The sequence below is a fragment of the Aquarana catesbeiana genome, linkage group LG03, assembly GCF_042186555.1.
Source record: "Aquarana catesbeiana isolate 2022-GZ linkage group LG03, ASM4218655v1, whole genome shotgun sequence".
Lineage (NCBI taxonomy): Eukaryota > Metazoa > Chordata > Amphibia > Anura > Ranidae > Aquarana > Aquarana catesbeiana.
In genome coordinates, this window is record NC_133326.1 from 583,102,148 (window position 1) to 583,118,412 (window position 16,265).

A 16,265-nucleotide genomic window follows, 5' to 3' on the forward strand; every position below is an offset into this window, starting at 1 on the left:
TGCTCATTATCACATGGCTTTAAAGGTATAGCACTGCACTTTTTTTTTTTTTTTAATCATACACAGGTTTACTTTAGTGTGCCCCCCCCCCCCCCAACTTACCTAGCTTTGCTCCCCAGGTGCCCCATGGGAGGCAGACTGACACAACCTGTACTTCTGAAAACGGGCAAATAATTGACTGGGTGAAATATCAGTTTTAGTACTTTGTCATTTTAATCTTTATTGAAACATTTTCCATTAAACATCTTGCCATACAAACAGCCCAATCCCCTCCCCCCGCCAATCCACATAAATGAAAGAAGAAGAAAATCACAAGAATAAAAATGGTTAACTTAAAACGTACGAGTTTCTCAAGTGTTCCATTGAGAGCCCTAATATCTTCCATTCAGCCCTCATTCGGTTACTCCATACTCCTCCCCCATCACACCCATTCCATCCAATTAACCACCACAGTCACACCCATCAAACTCATCTCCCTGACCACCACCCTTTCCTCTCATTTACACTACTCTCCCAATTCTTTGTCACATCCTATCTTTATTATCCTTATATCCTCCCTATGTAGGTATTGGCACCACTACCCTTTTCCCCATCTCTACTTTCCCCGTCTTTGTACAGAGAAATCCTCTCTCTCATTTTCATCCCTCATTCTCCTCTGGGGGGTAATCCTCCTATATCCCACCAGGGTTTCCAAATCTCGTACCAATTTTTCCTTCAAGATTGTCTCCATACATACCGCGTTCCCATTCTTTACTGGTCGGAGGTAGAACCAATTGCCATCTCTGGGCTATCAGCTTCCTTGCCTAGAATAAGCATGTAAAAATTGCAACTTGAGTACCAGTTCCAGGATTTCCCTCTCCCTCTACCAAGCCCAGGACGCAAAGCTTAACATCCAGGTTTGTATCCCCCCCCCCCAATTACCTGGTCTATAATTCCCAGTACCTCCCTCCATTAGCAAAACAACTTTGGGCACCTCCAGAATATATGGATTAGGTCCCCCTCTGCTTCCCCCACCTGGGGCAGCTGGTGTCCGGTCTACGGCCAAACAAAGAAAAGCTTTTGGGGGTATAATAAGCTCTATATCAGGGATATGCAATTAGTGGACCTCCAGCTGTTGCAGAACTACAAGTCCCATGAGGCATAGCAGGACTCTGACAGCCACAAGCATGACACCCGGAGCCAGAGGCATGATGGGACTTGTAGTTTTGCAACAGCTGGAGGTCCGCTAATTGCATATCCCTGCTCTATATAATAAAAACAGATGTGACATCCTCTAGGGAGGGGGAGAGCGAGACCACTGGGGCAAGTTAAAGGATTCTATTCCACTGTACTTCAGTTATACTTCCCACATCTTGTTCCCATCTCCTCCTACATGGTGGGGCTTCTGTCCCCCCCAGGCTCCCTTTGTATATACTCAATATCAAAGTTTTTACATTAATAATTTTCTGGAGCAGAGGGATATTGCTCCATTCCAGTGCCCTCTCTCTGTTTTGCTTGCGTCTATCTAGCAAGGTTACTTTGTGGTATAAGCAAGGAGGCAGAGACCTCTGCAGCGTGTAAATGTGCTTTTACTATACAAAGATGCTGTACATAAAAAAAAAAAAAAACTATTACAATATTAGGAATACAATACAAGACTGACAGATCTATAACAAACAAAATGCCTAGCAAATAAACAGCCTATGGTCTGTAACAGTAGAAATACACTTAAAAGTTACTTGGCTCCAGTTACTGTGTTCATGATCTCCGTTGCTCCTGGAAATCAGACACCTTCTAGTTCGCTGATTAAATATTCGAGTATCTTTCAGTGTTAATCCATGTTGAGTGGCTCCACTATCAGTTTCTACTATTCCTTTTTATTTGGTCTTTTGTTTACCAGTTTGTTGACTGGTTACAAAACAACCAAACTTCCAACTATCAACAGTTCCCATTGTTACCAAGGCATTTGTTTGAGAAACATCCTCAGACAAACCTGATCTCAGAATAGCAATTAGACTAGTTTTTATCACAGTCTTATAGAAAAATCGTATATTTTATATCAAACGCAACACATTCCGCCCTTGATTTTTCTCTCAGACTACACACAGGAAAATTACTTCATTACTAACAACTCATTCTAAACCATAAATTTTCCTTAAATGCAACCCCTCCCATATTTCTGTCACTGAGAAGGTGTTTCAGTCTTTGGCTAAAAGTTCATTAGAAAGTTCATTCTAAAGTTCTTTAGAAACAAGTCCAGGCTTGTAATACATCAAAGGCCTTGCTCTCCACAGCTCTTGCAGTCTTCCATCATTCTGTCCATCATGTAACCACTTTTCTCTGGTCTTCCTATGGATCAAATCGGAGACAGCCTGTGGAGTGGAAAACAAAGCGGATTATCTGTTCTTTCTAATAATACATAAACAGTAGACCCCGGCCCTTCAGCTACAATCTCTCCTCTAACTAGCTTATTGCCTGAATCTCTGACCAACACTTTGCCACCTGCCTATATCCACTTTTAATCCTCCCAAAGAACATCAATAGGGAGGAGAGGAAATATACTGATATTTCCCAGATGATCACTGCTGTTTATTTTGGAAGGTTTGTTATGTAGCCTCACTTTCCACTCTTGCTGAGACGTATACACTAACAAGAGTCCCAGCCACTGTCTTGAAGCTCATCTGCCAATGCAAATATAACGTCAAACCTTCCTGCCAGATTCCCTCTCATTCCTATATAGGCTTTAGCTTCAGATACGTCACTCTTGGTTTCTATGTCATAGGAAGCAGTAACATGGTATCTGTTAAGTCCTGTTCTTTCAGGAACCTTACATAAATACTAAACTCTGCTCTCCAGCTGTAGTATCTGTGCCCCAGCCCCTACCATCCTCCTCATATGGTGTGCGTTTGGCCTAGAATTTAACAAAATGACTGCCTGTGTGAGGACCCGATCCCAGCCCCTTAGTGTATGTGTGGGTGTAATTTTGCGTATCTCATCCATCAATAGCTCGTTGTATCTTTCAATCAAACCAGCTGCCTGTGGATGGTATGGGATGTGGCACAACCAGTACACTCCAGAATCTTTGGTCCACTGCTGTACTGTTGATCCGGTGAAGTGTGAGCTGTTATCACTTTGGACTTGTTTGGGACAACCATAAGCAACGACAAGTTTCTGGAGCAGTTGAAATGCTGCCACTTGATCTGCACGTTTGCAAGGATGAACAAGCAAAAGTCCTGAATAGGTGTCCACTGCAGTGCAAAATATATCAGTCCATTGTTTCCCTGGAGCAGGGGACAGATGAAGTCAATCTGCCAGTTCTGAGCAGGCCTCTCACCCTTCTTAATCGACCCGGTGGACTACTTTTGCAATGGCCATTGTCCCACTTCTCCACACACTGTACAGTTCCCTATTACAGTCTTTATCATGTCTATGGATATAGGCAATCCTCTCTGCTGTGCCCATTCATATTTTGCTTTCTGCCCCAAATGTCCAGATTTCTTGTGGGCTCAGTTAGCCAAATTCATCAAGACAGGATCAGTTGGCACAACTGCCTTCACTTTGGCAATTTCATCTGCAACTCTGTTATAGTTCTCAAATTCTGGGACTAGGGGCACATGTGCATCAACATGCCCCACTTTTATGGTGCGGGAGTGAGCTTCCTTCCAGATGTCATCCCAGACTTCCTTGCCTCCCCACACCACCTTTCTATGAATCATCCATTCATTGGACTTCCACGTGGGCATCCAAGTTGTCAGTTCTTTAAAAACTGCCCAGCTGTCAGTGTGGATAGGGACATAGGAAGAAGGATCCTCCTGAAGAGTCATCACTACAACTTTCGACTCTGCATACTGACTGGATGCTCCAATTCCGGTCTCCTGCAGGACTGTGTCTGTACTTGGGTTGTAGGCTGCTGCTGTCAATTTACGCACAGACGAGGCGACTATGGCTGAACCATCAGTGAACCACGTTGACTTCTTCGTGTCTTCTGACATAGACTCAAAGGGTGGAGCCTCTTGAATGGAGGATTACTGCAGCACAGGAATTTCTTCTTCTGGCTGGGTGCTGGTAAAAGTAATAAGCCCTGCCAACTGTTTTGAAATGTCTCTGACATCCCCAGCTGCAATACCCCCACTTTCTTGATGGTACCACTTCCATTTCATCAGTGTCTGGTTCTGGACTACAGCTGCCCTAGTGGTCAGTCCATTATCTCTCACCCATCTTGCTATTGGCAATGCATTATGTATGGTGACTGTGTCCTTTCCTGTAATGGTCTCTACATGTTGAAGTGCTGTGTAGGTCCCAAACAGGTACTTCTCTAGGGGTGTGTATCTCTTCTGTGCCCCTGTCAGTTGTTGGGACCAAAATCCAATGGGTATTGCTCTCAGTCCTTTCTTTTCATTTGGCTGACACAGACTACAAGATATGGTACCATCCTGCTCCACTATATCCAGCTGATACTCCTTGTCTCACGGGTTCTAATCCCTGATGTTGCAAAATAGCTTCTTTAGCAGCCAGGAATGCGGTCCGCTGCTCTGAACCCCATGAGATGTGGGATGAACGATCTCCAGAACCCCAAAGCTCCAAGTGAACTTTTGTGCCTCCTCTTTCGTAGTAGAGGGCGACAGCGCCTGGATAGTTTGCACAACTGTCTCTGGAATTTTCCTCTGCAGCCCAGTCCACATCATTCCCAGGAATTTCATTTCCGTGGCAGGTCCTTGGACTTTGACTTTGTTGATAGCCCACCCTCTGTCCTCCATGTGCTGTATCAGCAGGTGCAGTGCATCAGTTACATCTTCTTTTGTTCCAGAGATCATGATGTCATCAATGTAGTGAAACACAGCGACTTTCAAACTCGGAGTACTTAAATCTCAGGCAATCAGTTCATGACAAATCATTGGAGAATAAACATAGTCTTCAGGAAGTACGGTGAAAATGTACTGGCAGCTGTCCCACACCATAGCAAACTGGTCTTGACCCTCTGGGTCTGTCAAAATTGAAAAGAAAGCATTAGCCAGGTCTATCACAGCATGATATTCTCCTGCCTCTTTAGCATTTTTCTCAACAATTGAGATCATATCTGGTACAGTTGACTTCAATGGAGGTGCCATTTTGTTTAGACCTCTGTAATCCACAGTCATTCTATATGTCCCATCAGGTTTCTTTACTGGGAACACCGGAGAGGAGAAAGGACTTACAGCAGGTCTAAGGATACCTACTCTCAACAGTTCTTGAATAGTCTCCCCAATTTCTTTGTGGCCTCCAGGAAGTCCGTACTGCTTGAGACAGACTGGCTTCTCTGGTGGAGGAATGTAGACAGGGGTCCATTTTGCATAACCTCTGACCACAGCCTTCACCGCGCTAACAGGATATGCTTTATCAGGATACCCGAATGTGAATGTACCCCTTTTCAGTCTGAATTGACTGACCTTGAAGTACATCCATCCCAAGAATATTTTCGGGTAACTCTGTTACCAAAATATTTGTCAAAAATCCTGGTCCCTTGCCAATTGCCAATTTCACCCTTGTCCTAACTGCTGGTGTGGTTTGCCCTCCTAAACCTTCTACATAAATCAATTCTCCTTTGTGATGGGAAGGATTTCCCTGCAAAAGTGTAACTTCAGGAACAGGTGCATGCGGTGTTCCTTTCGCGAAACGTTTGCAGGTCATGCCTAACAAAGGACAGCTCTTCCCTAATGGTTTTAAGCTGGTCAGACAGCTCATTTAAAGAGAACTTGCAAGAATTAATTGCCTGCAAGACCTCCTTTAGTGATGGTTTTTCTTCTATTAAGGCACCTGCCTCCGGTGGTGATTTTGGGGTATCCTTAACTTCCTCCTCTGCGGATTTCCCTCCTGCATTATTCGCTTTCATTGTTGCTACTACTTGACTATGCACTTTGCTTTTTCTCGCAGCTGGAGCCCCAGACTGTGGTTTAGAATGTGTTTTTCATCTTCTGCTGACCTCCTTTTGGAGGGGTCTGGCCCGAAGTATGTGCAAACCTCTCCAATTTAGCCGCTGCCTGACTCCCCTTTTCGGTTCGCTGCGACTGCGTAGTAGCACTGGCACTGTCCTGCTGTGTTGACTACCCCCCCCCCCCCCCCTTCTTGTCATGGCGGAATATTTTCTAGCCCGGTGCCTCCTCTTCTACTTGAGGCGGAACAGCACCTGCACCCAAAAAAAAGGGGGGCTGTCACCCGGAGATATGCCTGTTTTTTTTCCCCCACTACTATTAGCTAAGTGTCCATTTGATGTCAATACTGGGCAGGCTAGATCACCTCTGATGTTTAAGTTTGGAGTGCAGAATGGATCCACTAACGTTTTAAATGTAAGGTTTCCCTCTTCGCCATACAACAGTGAGTTCATAGGCTGTGTGAGCTCTCCCCCACACAGGTCCCGACTAAGAAGCATGAGCCGTCCCCTCTAGAAATCTCCTTCAATGGTTAATCCCTCCCCAACCTCCAGGTCCTGGCCCTTGGCTTCCTGCCAGTCTCTCTCACTGGCAGTGAAACTAAATTTTGAGTATAGCGGAATATTCATTGAATGTCTCTCGCCCATCCACCATTGCTCTGCCAAGTTGGTTCCTGATTCAGGGAGGTCCTCCCTTGCCACACAGTGCTTCGGGGGAGATACTTTGGGGGAATTAATCTTCCGGATCTCATCGTTCAGTACTTGGCTTTTTGCCATCATGCACTGCTGCTGGAGTTGTTCCTCTGTCTGGGGAGGACGGTGGGAGGCTTGCACGCCGCCCATTCAGCCAAGCCGCTGTCAGACCGAGAGCCCCAGAATCACGTGACCACCAAGCCATCACCGTTCACCCAGCAGTCTTTGCAAATCCTCGGTCAGCATCTGCTCTCATCCAGTACTTTGTCATTGACCCAGAACAAGTATGCAGGTTAGTGAAGTCATAGAAAAGTGAAAAGTCCTCATCTGCATATTTTGTTCTGGGTAAGTGGCTGTAATGAAGCAAGAGAACCAGCATGACATTTTAAGAAGGCTGGGTCAGTAGTGACAGTCCCACAGGTTTCTGTCATGACCTATTACCCTTAAAGATAAAATTGTCAAACTTATTTTTCTTCAGCTCTTTAAGTACAATGTGATTGGGTACAGCATCATCTTTACTATATTTTGCTTTTGTTGGCAGGATTTACCGCTATCAGACGTTCGATTATTCTTTCTCCACCACAGAATCCTTACTGCATGCTATGGGCGGGGATGACTTCATATCAAAGCTGAACATGACCATAGATGAGGCGATGCAGAAAGCTGGCTTCACGCAGAGGTTTATTGATGACATAGTAGTTCCAGCTATGAGAGTCAACTACGGGCAAGGAGTTAAGATCAATGGATTTGTTGGTGAGAATCTGCTATGCTGCTGAATGATTTTTCTGATTGTTGTCTGTACAATGCTAGAGAGATGTTTCCCTTGACTGATATGGTGAAAGGTTTTGGATCAATTTTATATATAATCAGTGGCGTCGCTAAGGGGTGGCTATTGAGGCTGGAGCCCCAAATCTGGGGCCCATAGTCCCGAGTCCAGGGACGGCCCTACAGTGAGCTTGTCCCGGGCTGTCTGACACAGCGCTTCCCGCACACCCGTGGCACTCTCTCTGAGTACTGTGGTTCACTAATAGCCAGAAGGGAAGAGAGATCAATGTGAGAGTGAGTCTCCTCCCTTGCTCTGCCCATATCATAGAGTCGGGAGGAACTTTCTCACACAGAGCTCCTGAGCAGGTGAGTGCAGACCAATGGGGAGGGGGGAAACTCTGTATACCCGGCCTCTCCCCTCTCTGTATACCCGGCCTCTCCCCTCTCTGTATACCCGGCCTCTCCCCTCTCTGTATAACCAGCCTCTCCCTTCTCTGTATACCCAGCCTCTCCCTTCTCTGTATACCCAGCCTCTCCCTTCTCTGTATACCCAGCCTCTCCCTTCTCTGTATACCCAGCCTCTCCCTTCTCTGTATGCCCAGCCTCTCCCCTCTCTGTATACCCAGCCTTTCCATTCTCTGTGTATGCCCAGCCTCTCCCCTCTCTGTGTATGCCCAGCCTCTCCCCTCTCTGTGTATGCCCAGCTTCTCCCCTCTCTGTGTATGCCCAGCTTCTCCCCTCTCTGTGTATGCCCAGCCTCGTGTATGCCCAGCCTCTCCCCTCTCTGTGTATGCCCAGCCTCTCCCCTCTCTGTGTATGCCCAGCCTCCCCCTCTCTGTGTATGCCCAGCCTCTCCCCTCTCTGTGTATGCCCAGCCTCTCCCCTCTCTGTGTATGCCCAGCCTCTCCCCTCTCTGTGTAAGCCCAGCCTCTCCCCTCTGTGTGTGTGTGTGTGTGTGTGTGTGTGTGTGTGTGTGTGTGTGTGTGTGTGTGTGTGTGTGTGTGTGTGTGTGTGTGTGTGTGTGTATGCCCAGCCTCTCCCCTCTGTGTGTGTGTGTGTGTGTGTGTGTGTGTGTGTGTGTGTGTGTATGCCCAGCCTCTCCCGTGTGTGTGTGTGTGTGTGTGTGTGTGTGTGTGTGTGTATACCCAGCCTCTCCCTTTTCTGTATTCCCAGCCTCTCTGTTTACCTAGTCACTCTCCTCTCTGTATTCCCAGCCTCTCTGTATACACTAGCCTGTCTTCTATATACACTAGTCTCTCTGTATGTAACAAACTGTATCTTGTGGCAGGTAACATGACAAGCTCTCTGGTGACCCCGATGTAAGGGGAAGCTTTCTGGGGACCCTGATGTAATGATGGGGAGCTTTGGGTACCCTGATTTAAAGATAATATATAATGTTACACACACACACACACACACGTGTATGCCCGCCCAAGCGTATGACTTTCTTTACTTCGCTGCTATGGGCTCTAGCCCCAGATCTTTTGTAGACCTAGCAACACCCCTGTATATAATTATACATTTTAAAAGCTTATAATTATTATAACCAGTTAATCAATCTGCTATAGGCCGGGCGTGACTCTCCTCCTTCCAGGTGGCCGTCATATGACGCCCTACCGGTCACACCACTCATGCACGCCTGGAGCATGCAGCACGGCGATTGGTGGTGAGCCGTGTCCCTGGGACACAGCACATCATCGATTAGCAGGGGTATGGGAATTAAAAAGAAGAAAAAATACTTGTCCAGGGGACTAAATCAGGGTCCCAATTATTATTATTATTATTATTATTCAGGATTTATATAGCGCCAACAGTTTACACAGCGCTTTATCTCCTTGTTCCTTATGACAATCTACTTGTCCTGATAAAAATAATAATAAATAATTTTAATCAAAACCGTATTTAAATCTGAGATGCTTTTAAGAATGTCTGAGGCTTTTAAAAATGAAAGGGGATTTTTGGCGACCTAAACTTTTTAATATTTTTAACATTGCGCTGTTTATCTCCTATTCACCTCCCTGCCTGTCTCCAGCATCGCACCCGGGGACTAGCAGGGAGGGGTGAGACGAGCACTGAATGGGGGCTTATCAGAAAAGGGGAGTGTCAGGCTCTCTTAATGCTCAGCAGAAGCGCAAGTGCTAAGCGAGTAAATGAGGTGCTGGCCCCAATAAGAAAGAAAAACTCTTTTCCTTCAGGTTACCCTCACATACGGAAGCACTTGGGTGTTCAGTACAAGCGCAGGCTGAGCAGCCGAATCAAGCTCTGGTGTCTGTTCTGGTAAAGAATAAGTTCACTTTTTTTAAAAAAGAAATATTTTTTTTTTTTGGAAGCCTTGAAAGCATTGTGCCAGCGATTAGCAGATGCACGTGGCATCTGTGCAATGCAGCACTCCTGTAGACTGTAAGCTGTCTGCCCTGTCTGGCTCGGGGTTACCGCTAATGGTACTGAAATTTAACCCCAAGCCACACTCAGGGAAAACCCCAGGGAGGTTAAGAATTACAAGCCGACATCCACAATGGATGTCAGTACTTGTAGTTGATTAATTCACAGAACTCTGTGAAAGAATGACGTGGCCGTGTGGGCCGTACTGCTGTAAAAAAGGGCTGCAAGAGCGGGAACATGTGCCATTTCCTTAAATAAATTTGTGTTTTTGTAATACTCTTATAGTTAACATTTTAAGCAAAATTAATTTCCGTTTGTGTGTATGTTAGGGCTCCTTTACACTTGCTTCGAATTTAACACATTAAAGCGCCTACCGCTTTAGTATGGTTTATTTGAAGGCTTAAGGCTAAGTTCACACTGGCATTAAAAGCAGGCTTTTGAGAGGTATTTAAAAATGCCCCTCAAATGACTATGCAAATGATACAATGGACAGCACACTGTGCTGTTCACACTATCAAAACATGAAGCGTTAGTGTTGCATTACTTCAAAATTGAAGCCTCGTTTCAAGTCAGGAGGCATTTGAAGCCTTTCAACGTGTCCCATTTAAGTCTGTGGTAACTCTTCGCAAACGCTCTGGCAGGCAGGTGCAGTTGCGGGGCGTTAAGATTAGTTTATTCACAGTAATGGTAATGGAATAGGCATTTGTGGAGCAGTTTTAACATGCCTTAATGCTCATCAAACGCTTCAAAACAGCCCATAGGACGGGAGCATTTTTAACTCGTCATTAACGCTCGTAAAACGCAAGTCTAAGGACCATACTAAAGCTCATTCAAGCGAATCTAATGCCCATACTAACTTTATAGGAGCGTTTGTTAAGCGTTAGAAATTTAGTCAAGTGTGAACAAGTCCTAACAAAATGCCCTCTGTGTGTTGATTTTAAAGGGGCCCAGTAGAACCTCGATTCAATAGCCCCCCGCTCAGCAGATCCCCAGCTCATTAGTACCCCAGTTCAGCAGATCCCCCTGCTCCGTAGTACCCCCAGCTCTGCTTATTCCCCTCTCAGTAGTAACCCCCAACTCTACTGATCCTCTTGTTGGCTGATCTTCCTCTCTCAGAAAAATAAAAGTGTAGCGCTATAATCCATACCCATGTGTATCACAATACATAAGTGCATATATAAGGTGAAATGCTGACAAAACATATATGACCATAAATATGGAAAATACTGTGTTAATCACAAGAGAAATTAAAAAATAATAAATGTACTTTGTTATCAAGTGTACCAGTTTCTCTGCTGACACTGTGGAGGTTGTGGCCGGCCTCAGATTGAGGCTGGGTTTTATCCTGTGGAGCGCAGCGGCGCTTCATTCTCCTTATGGGAGGGGAAGTGCTGCCATTATGATAGTGAGGCTTGGGGAGCAGTCTGGTGTGCACTGACGCCACACATGCAGTGCGGAGTGACGTCATGACGCTCTCCGGAGATGATGCTGGACTATATGGGTGGAGCGCGACGGCGTTGTTGTGCCCATACAGGAAGCGCTGCCTAGCTATCCAGAGTGAGGCTTGGCTTGTGCTCGGAACGTTTCTGGGTAGACGGACCGAGCCGGTGCGCAGTTTATTAGGTTTAGAACACTTTTAGTTCTTTGAAAATTTTTAATTTACAGTTTTAACTCTTGAGGCATGTGGTACAATGATCCCTGCTTCGAAATTCCTGTTTATAATAGACAGTAATCAGTTACCTTATGACCCTTAGAACCGGAAGTGACTTTCATTTTTTCACTTCCGGTATGAGAACACTCCCAGTGGGGGTCATCTTTTGTTTATAGAGCGGTGAGGTGAGGGTGGTCCATACCCCAGATGACGGCTCCTTAGCTGAAACATGTCGGGTGGACCCCTCACGATTGCCGCTATATGATATCTTAGCTATTTTCGATCTTCAACATGTGAGTTTGTTTTCTAATTATTTTAATAAATTGGTGTTTTAAACGTTATCACGCTATGTGAGTTTTTCTTGCTCCTGGCATGGCATTTGAATTATACGTTAGGCTCATGCTGGATTGTCCATGGGTGAGGAAGCCGTGCTGTTACTCCTCTCTCCACCATATGCTGATGACATCTGACAAGACGCACTCCTCAGAATCGTTGGTCATTTAAGCCTTTCTGACTTGTTTGGCGTATTCCACTTCAGTTCATTAAGATCCGGTAAGCCTCTTCAATTCCTGGTGATGGCCCCGGCACTGATGTAAAATCTTTGCACACTTGTGGTTCTCCTACTGTCTACCCATTTGCCAGATTTGGTGAAACCAATCATTTGTGAACTTGGGAGATTTTTTCCATCACCGATCATATACTACCCCCATAGACCTTTGGTGACGTTTTTTCACAATTTTGCACATATTCAATATGGACTGTTATAGTTACATATAGTAGGTGAGGTTGAAAAAAGACACAAGTCCATCAAGTCCAACCTATGTGTGTGATTATGTGTCACTATTGCATTGTATATCCCTGTATGTTGTGGTCATTCAGGTGCTTATCTAATAGTTTCTTGAAGCTATCAATGCTTCCCGCTGAGACCACCGCCTGTGGAAGGGAATTCCACATCCTTGCCGCTCTTACAGTAAAGAACCCTCTACGTAGTTTAAGGTTAAACCTCTTTTCTTCTAATTTTAATGAGTGGGCACGAGTCTTGGTAAACTCTCTTCTGCGAAAAAGTTTTATCCCTATTGTGGGGTCACCAGTCCGGTATTTGTAAATTGAAATCATATCCCCTCTCAAGCGTATGTTCTCCAGAGAGAATAAGTTCAGTGCTCGCAACCTTTCCTCATAACTAAGATCCTCCAGACCCTTTATTAGCTTTGTTGCCCTTCTTTGTACTCGCTCCATTTCCAGTACATCCTTCCCGAGGACTGGTGCCAGAACTGGACCGCATACTCTAGGTGCGGCCGGACCAGAGTCTTGTAGAGCGGGAGAATTATCGTTTTATCTCTGGAGTTGATCCCCCTTTTAATGCATGCCAATATTCTGTTTGCTTTGTTAGCAGCAGCTTGGCATTGCCTGCCATTGCTGAGCCTATCATCTACTAGGACCCCCAGGTCCTTTTTCCATCCTAGATTCCCCCAGAGGTTCTCCCCCCAGTGTATAGATTGCATTCATATTTTTGCCACCCAAATGCATTATTTTACATTTTTCTACATTGAACCTCATTTGCCATGTAGTCCCCCACCCCATTAATTTGTTCAGGTCTTTTTGCAAGGTTTCCACGTCCTGCGGAGAAGTTATTGCCCTGCTTAGCTTAGTATCGTCTGCAAAAACAGCGATTGAACTGTTTATCCCATCCTCCAGATCGTTTATGAACAAATTAAATAGGATTGGTCCCAGCACAGAACCCTGGGGAACCCCACTACCCACCCCTGACCATTCCGAGTACTCCCCATTTATCACCACCCTCTGAACACGCCCTTGTAGCCAGTTTTCAATCCATGTACTCACCCTATGGTCCATGCCAACGGACCTTATTTTGTACAGTAAACGTTTATGGGGAACTGTGTCAAATGCTTTTGCAAAATCCAGATACACCACGTCTACAGGCCTTCCTTTATCTAGATGGCAACTCACCTCCTCATAGAAGGTTAATAGATTGGTTTGGCAAGAACGATTCTTCATGAATCCATGCTGATTACTGCTAATGATATCGTTCGTATTACTAAAATCCTGTATATAGTCCCTTATCATCCCCTCCAAGAGTTTACATACTATCGATGTTAGGCTAACTGGTCTGTAATTCCCAGGGATGTATTTTGGGCCCTTTTTAAATATTGGTGCTACATTGGCTTTTCTCCAATCAGCTGGTACCATTCCAGTCAGTAGACTATCTGTAAAAATTAGGAACAACGGTCTGGCAATCACTTGACTGAGTTCCCTAAGTACCCTCGGATGCAAGCCATCTGGTCCGGGTGATTTATTAATGTTAAGTTTCTCAAGTCTAATTTTAATTCCATCCTCTGTTAACCATGGAGGTGCTTCCTGTGTTGTGTCATGAGGATAAACACTGCAGTTTTGGTTACTGAAGCCCCCCAATTCACTCGTGAAGACTGAGGAGAAGAATAAATTCAATACCTTCGCCATCTCCCCATCCTTTGTAACCAGATGTCCTTCCTCATTCTTTATGGGGCCAATATGGTCTGTCCTCCCTTTTTTACTGTTTACATACTTAAAGAATTTCTTGGGATTTTTTTTGCTCTCCTCCGCTATGTGTCTTTCATGTTCTATCTTAGCTGTCCTAATTGTACCTTTACATTTCCTGTTGCATTCTTTATAAAGTCTGAATGCTGAGGATGATCCCTCAACCTTGTATTTTTTGAAGGCCTTCTCCTTTGCTTTTATATGCATTTTTACATTGGAGATAAGCCATCCAGGACTTTTGTTCGCTCTTTTAAATTTATTACCCAATGGGATACATTGGCTAATGCCCTTATTTAATATGCTCTTAAAGCAAACCCATCTCTCCTCCGTATTCTTTGTTCCTAATATTTTATCCCAGTTTATGCCTTTTAGCAAGGTTTGTAGTTTAGGGAAGTTGGCTCTTTTGAAATTCAGTGTCTTTGTATTCCCTTTATGTTTCCTATTTGTGTGATTTATACTGAAACTAATTGACCTGTGATCGCTGTTACCTAAATTGCCCCGCATTTCCACATCCGTGATCAGGTCTGTATTGTTGGTAATCAGTAGATCCAGTAATGTTTTATTTCTAGTTGGTGCATCTACCATCTGACCCATAAAATTGTCCTGCAAGACATTAAGGAACTGGCGAGCCTTAAATGAATGCGCGGTTCCCTCCGCTCAGTCTATGTCTGGATAATTAAAATCCCCCATTATGATAACACTTCCCATCCTTGCTGCTACTCCAATTTGTGATAGGAGATCCGTCTCCACTTCCTCCCTCAGGTTAGGGGGCCTATAGCATACTCCCAGTATTATTTTCCCCTTAGCTTTATCCCTTTGGAGCTCTACCCATAAGGATTCCACCTCCTCTCTAGCTCCCTCAGTGATGTCATCTCTCACATTCACTTGTACATTATTCTTGATATATAGGCATACCCCTCCCCCTTTTTTACCCTCTCTATCCTTGCGGTATAGGGTATACCCTTGAATGTTTGCCAGCCAATCATGAGAGCTGTTGAACCAGGTATCTGAAATTCCCACAAAATCCAAATCCTCCTCGTACAACAGTATCTCTAGTTCACCCATCTTGTCCGCCATGCTCCTGGCATTGGTGAACATGCCACATAGTTTAGACCGGTCGCATATTGTCTTCGTATTGGGTGTTTCAAGATTGCAACTAGGACTTGCTACTATACTCACCTTGTGTTTTTGTGCTTTGGTTAACCTACCACTAATGCCCCCAATACTACCCTCTGGAATATCTTCCGCGCTGGCTATCTCTGCCTCTGGACCCTCCCCCCCCATCGCCTAGTTTAAAAACCCCTCTAACTTTTTGGCCATCTTCCTTCCTAGCAGATCTGCACCCTCCTCATTTAGGTGCAGTCCGTCCCTTCTATAGTACCGGTTACCGACTGAGAAGTCGTCCCAGTCCTCCAGGAACCCAAACCCCTCCTTACTACACCAGCTCTTCAGCCACTTGTTTACTTCCCTAATCTCCCTCTTCCTTTCTGGTGTGGCTCGATGTACCGGTAGTATTCCTGAGAATACTACCTTGGATGTCCTTTTCCTCAATTTAGCTCCTAAGTCCCTAAAATCGTTCTTTAGGACACTCCATCTGCCTCTGACTTTGTCATTGGTGCCAACGTGCACCATTACAGCCGGGTCTTCCCCAGCCCCTCCCAGTAATCTGTCCACAAGATCCGTGATGTGCCGAACCCAAGCGCCCGGTAGACAACATACTGTTCGGCGCTTCAGGTCTTGGTTACAGATTGCCCTCTCTGTCCTTCTAAGAATTGAGTCCCCTACCACCAGAATCTGTCTTTCCTTTCCCTTTGCTGCCCCCCCCACTCTCACTGGAGGAGTTCTTCCCCCGGCAGCTAGGAGAGTCCCTCAGCTCCAGCAGTGCTGGTCCCTGACTGGTTTCCCCAATGTCACTCAAAGTAGCGTACTTATTGGGATGCTCCAGTCCTGGATCGGCCTCCCTGGCACTTCTCCCTCTACCCCTCCTGACTGTCACCCATCTACTCTTTGCTAGTGCTAGCACCTCTTTGTCTCCACCTGCCTCTGTGCTGGCCCCTGCTGGCACCTGCCGTGTACGTTCCTGGCTCTCCTTTAGTATGGAGGGACTTCTCAGTGCTGACAGTTGCTTCCCCAGATTCAGAACCTGGGCTTCCAGGGAAACAATGTGCTTACATTTTGCACAGCAGTATTCGCCCTCGATCGGATGATCAAGGAACGCCTACATGCGGCAAATATGCTTTATGAGTTTTTATTTTTTATGTTCGAGGTGTTTGGTTCATGGAACCGTCACGGGTTTCTCAGTACTAGTCACTGGTACACTTGATAACAAAGTACATTTATTATTTTTTAATTTCT

At 45.3% G+C, this 16,265-nt stretch overlaps 1 protein-coding gene across 2 annotated transcripts in view; it reads left to right on the forward strand.

The window, feature by feature from the left end:
- The window catches only part of PCYOX1 (prenylcysteine oxidase 1), a 46,075-nt gene that overhangs the window by 18,264 nt on the left and 11,546 nt on the right, over nt 1-16,265 (forward strand). For both annotated transcript variants that reach the window (XM_073622000.1, XM_073621998.1), the window contains exon 4: nt 7,119-7,330. In XM_073622000.1, coding sequence (XP_073478101.1) covers nt 7,119-7,330 — 212 coding nt within the window. The remainder of the gene's footprint in view (nt 1-7,118; nt 7,331-16,265) is intronic.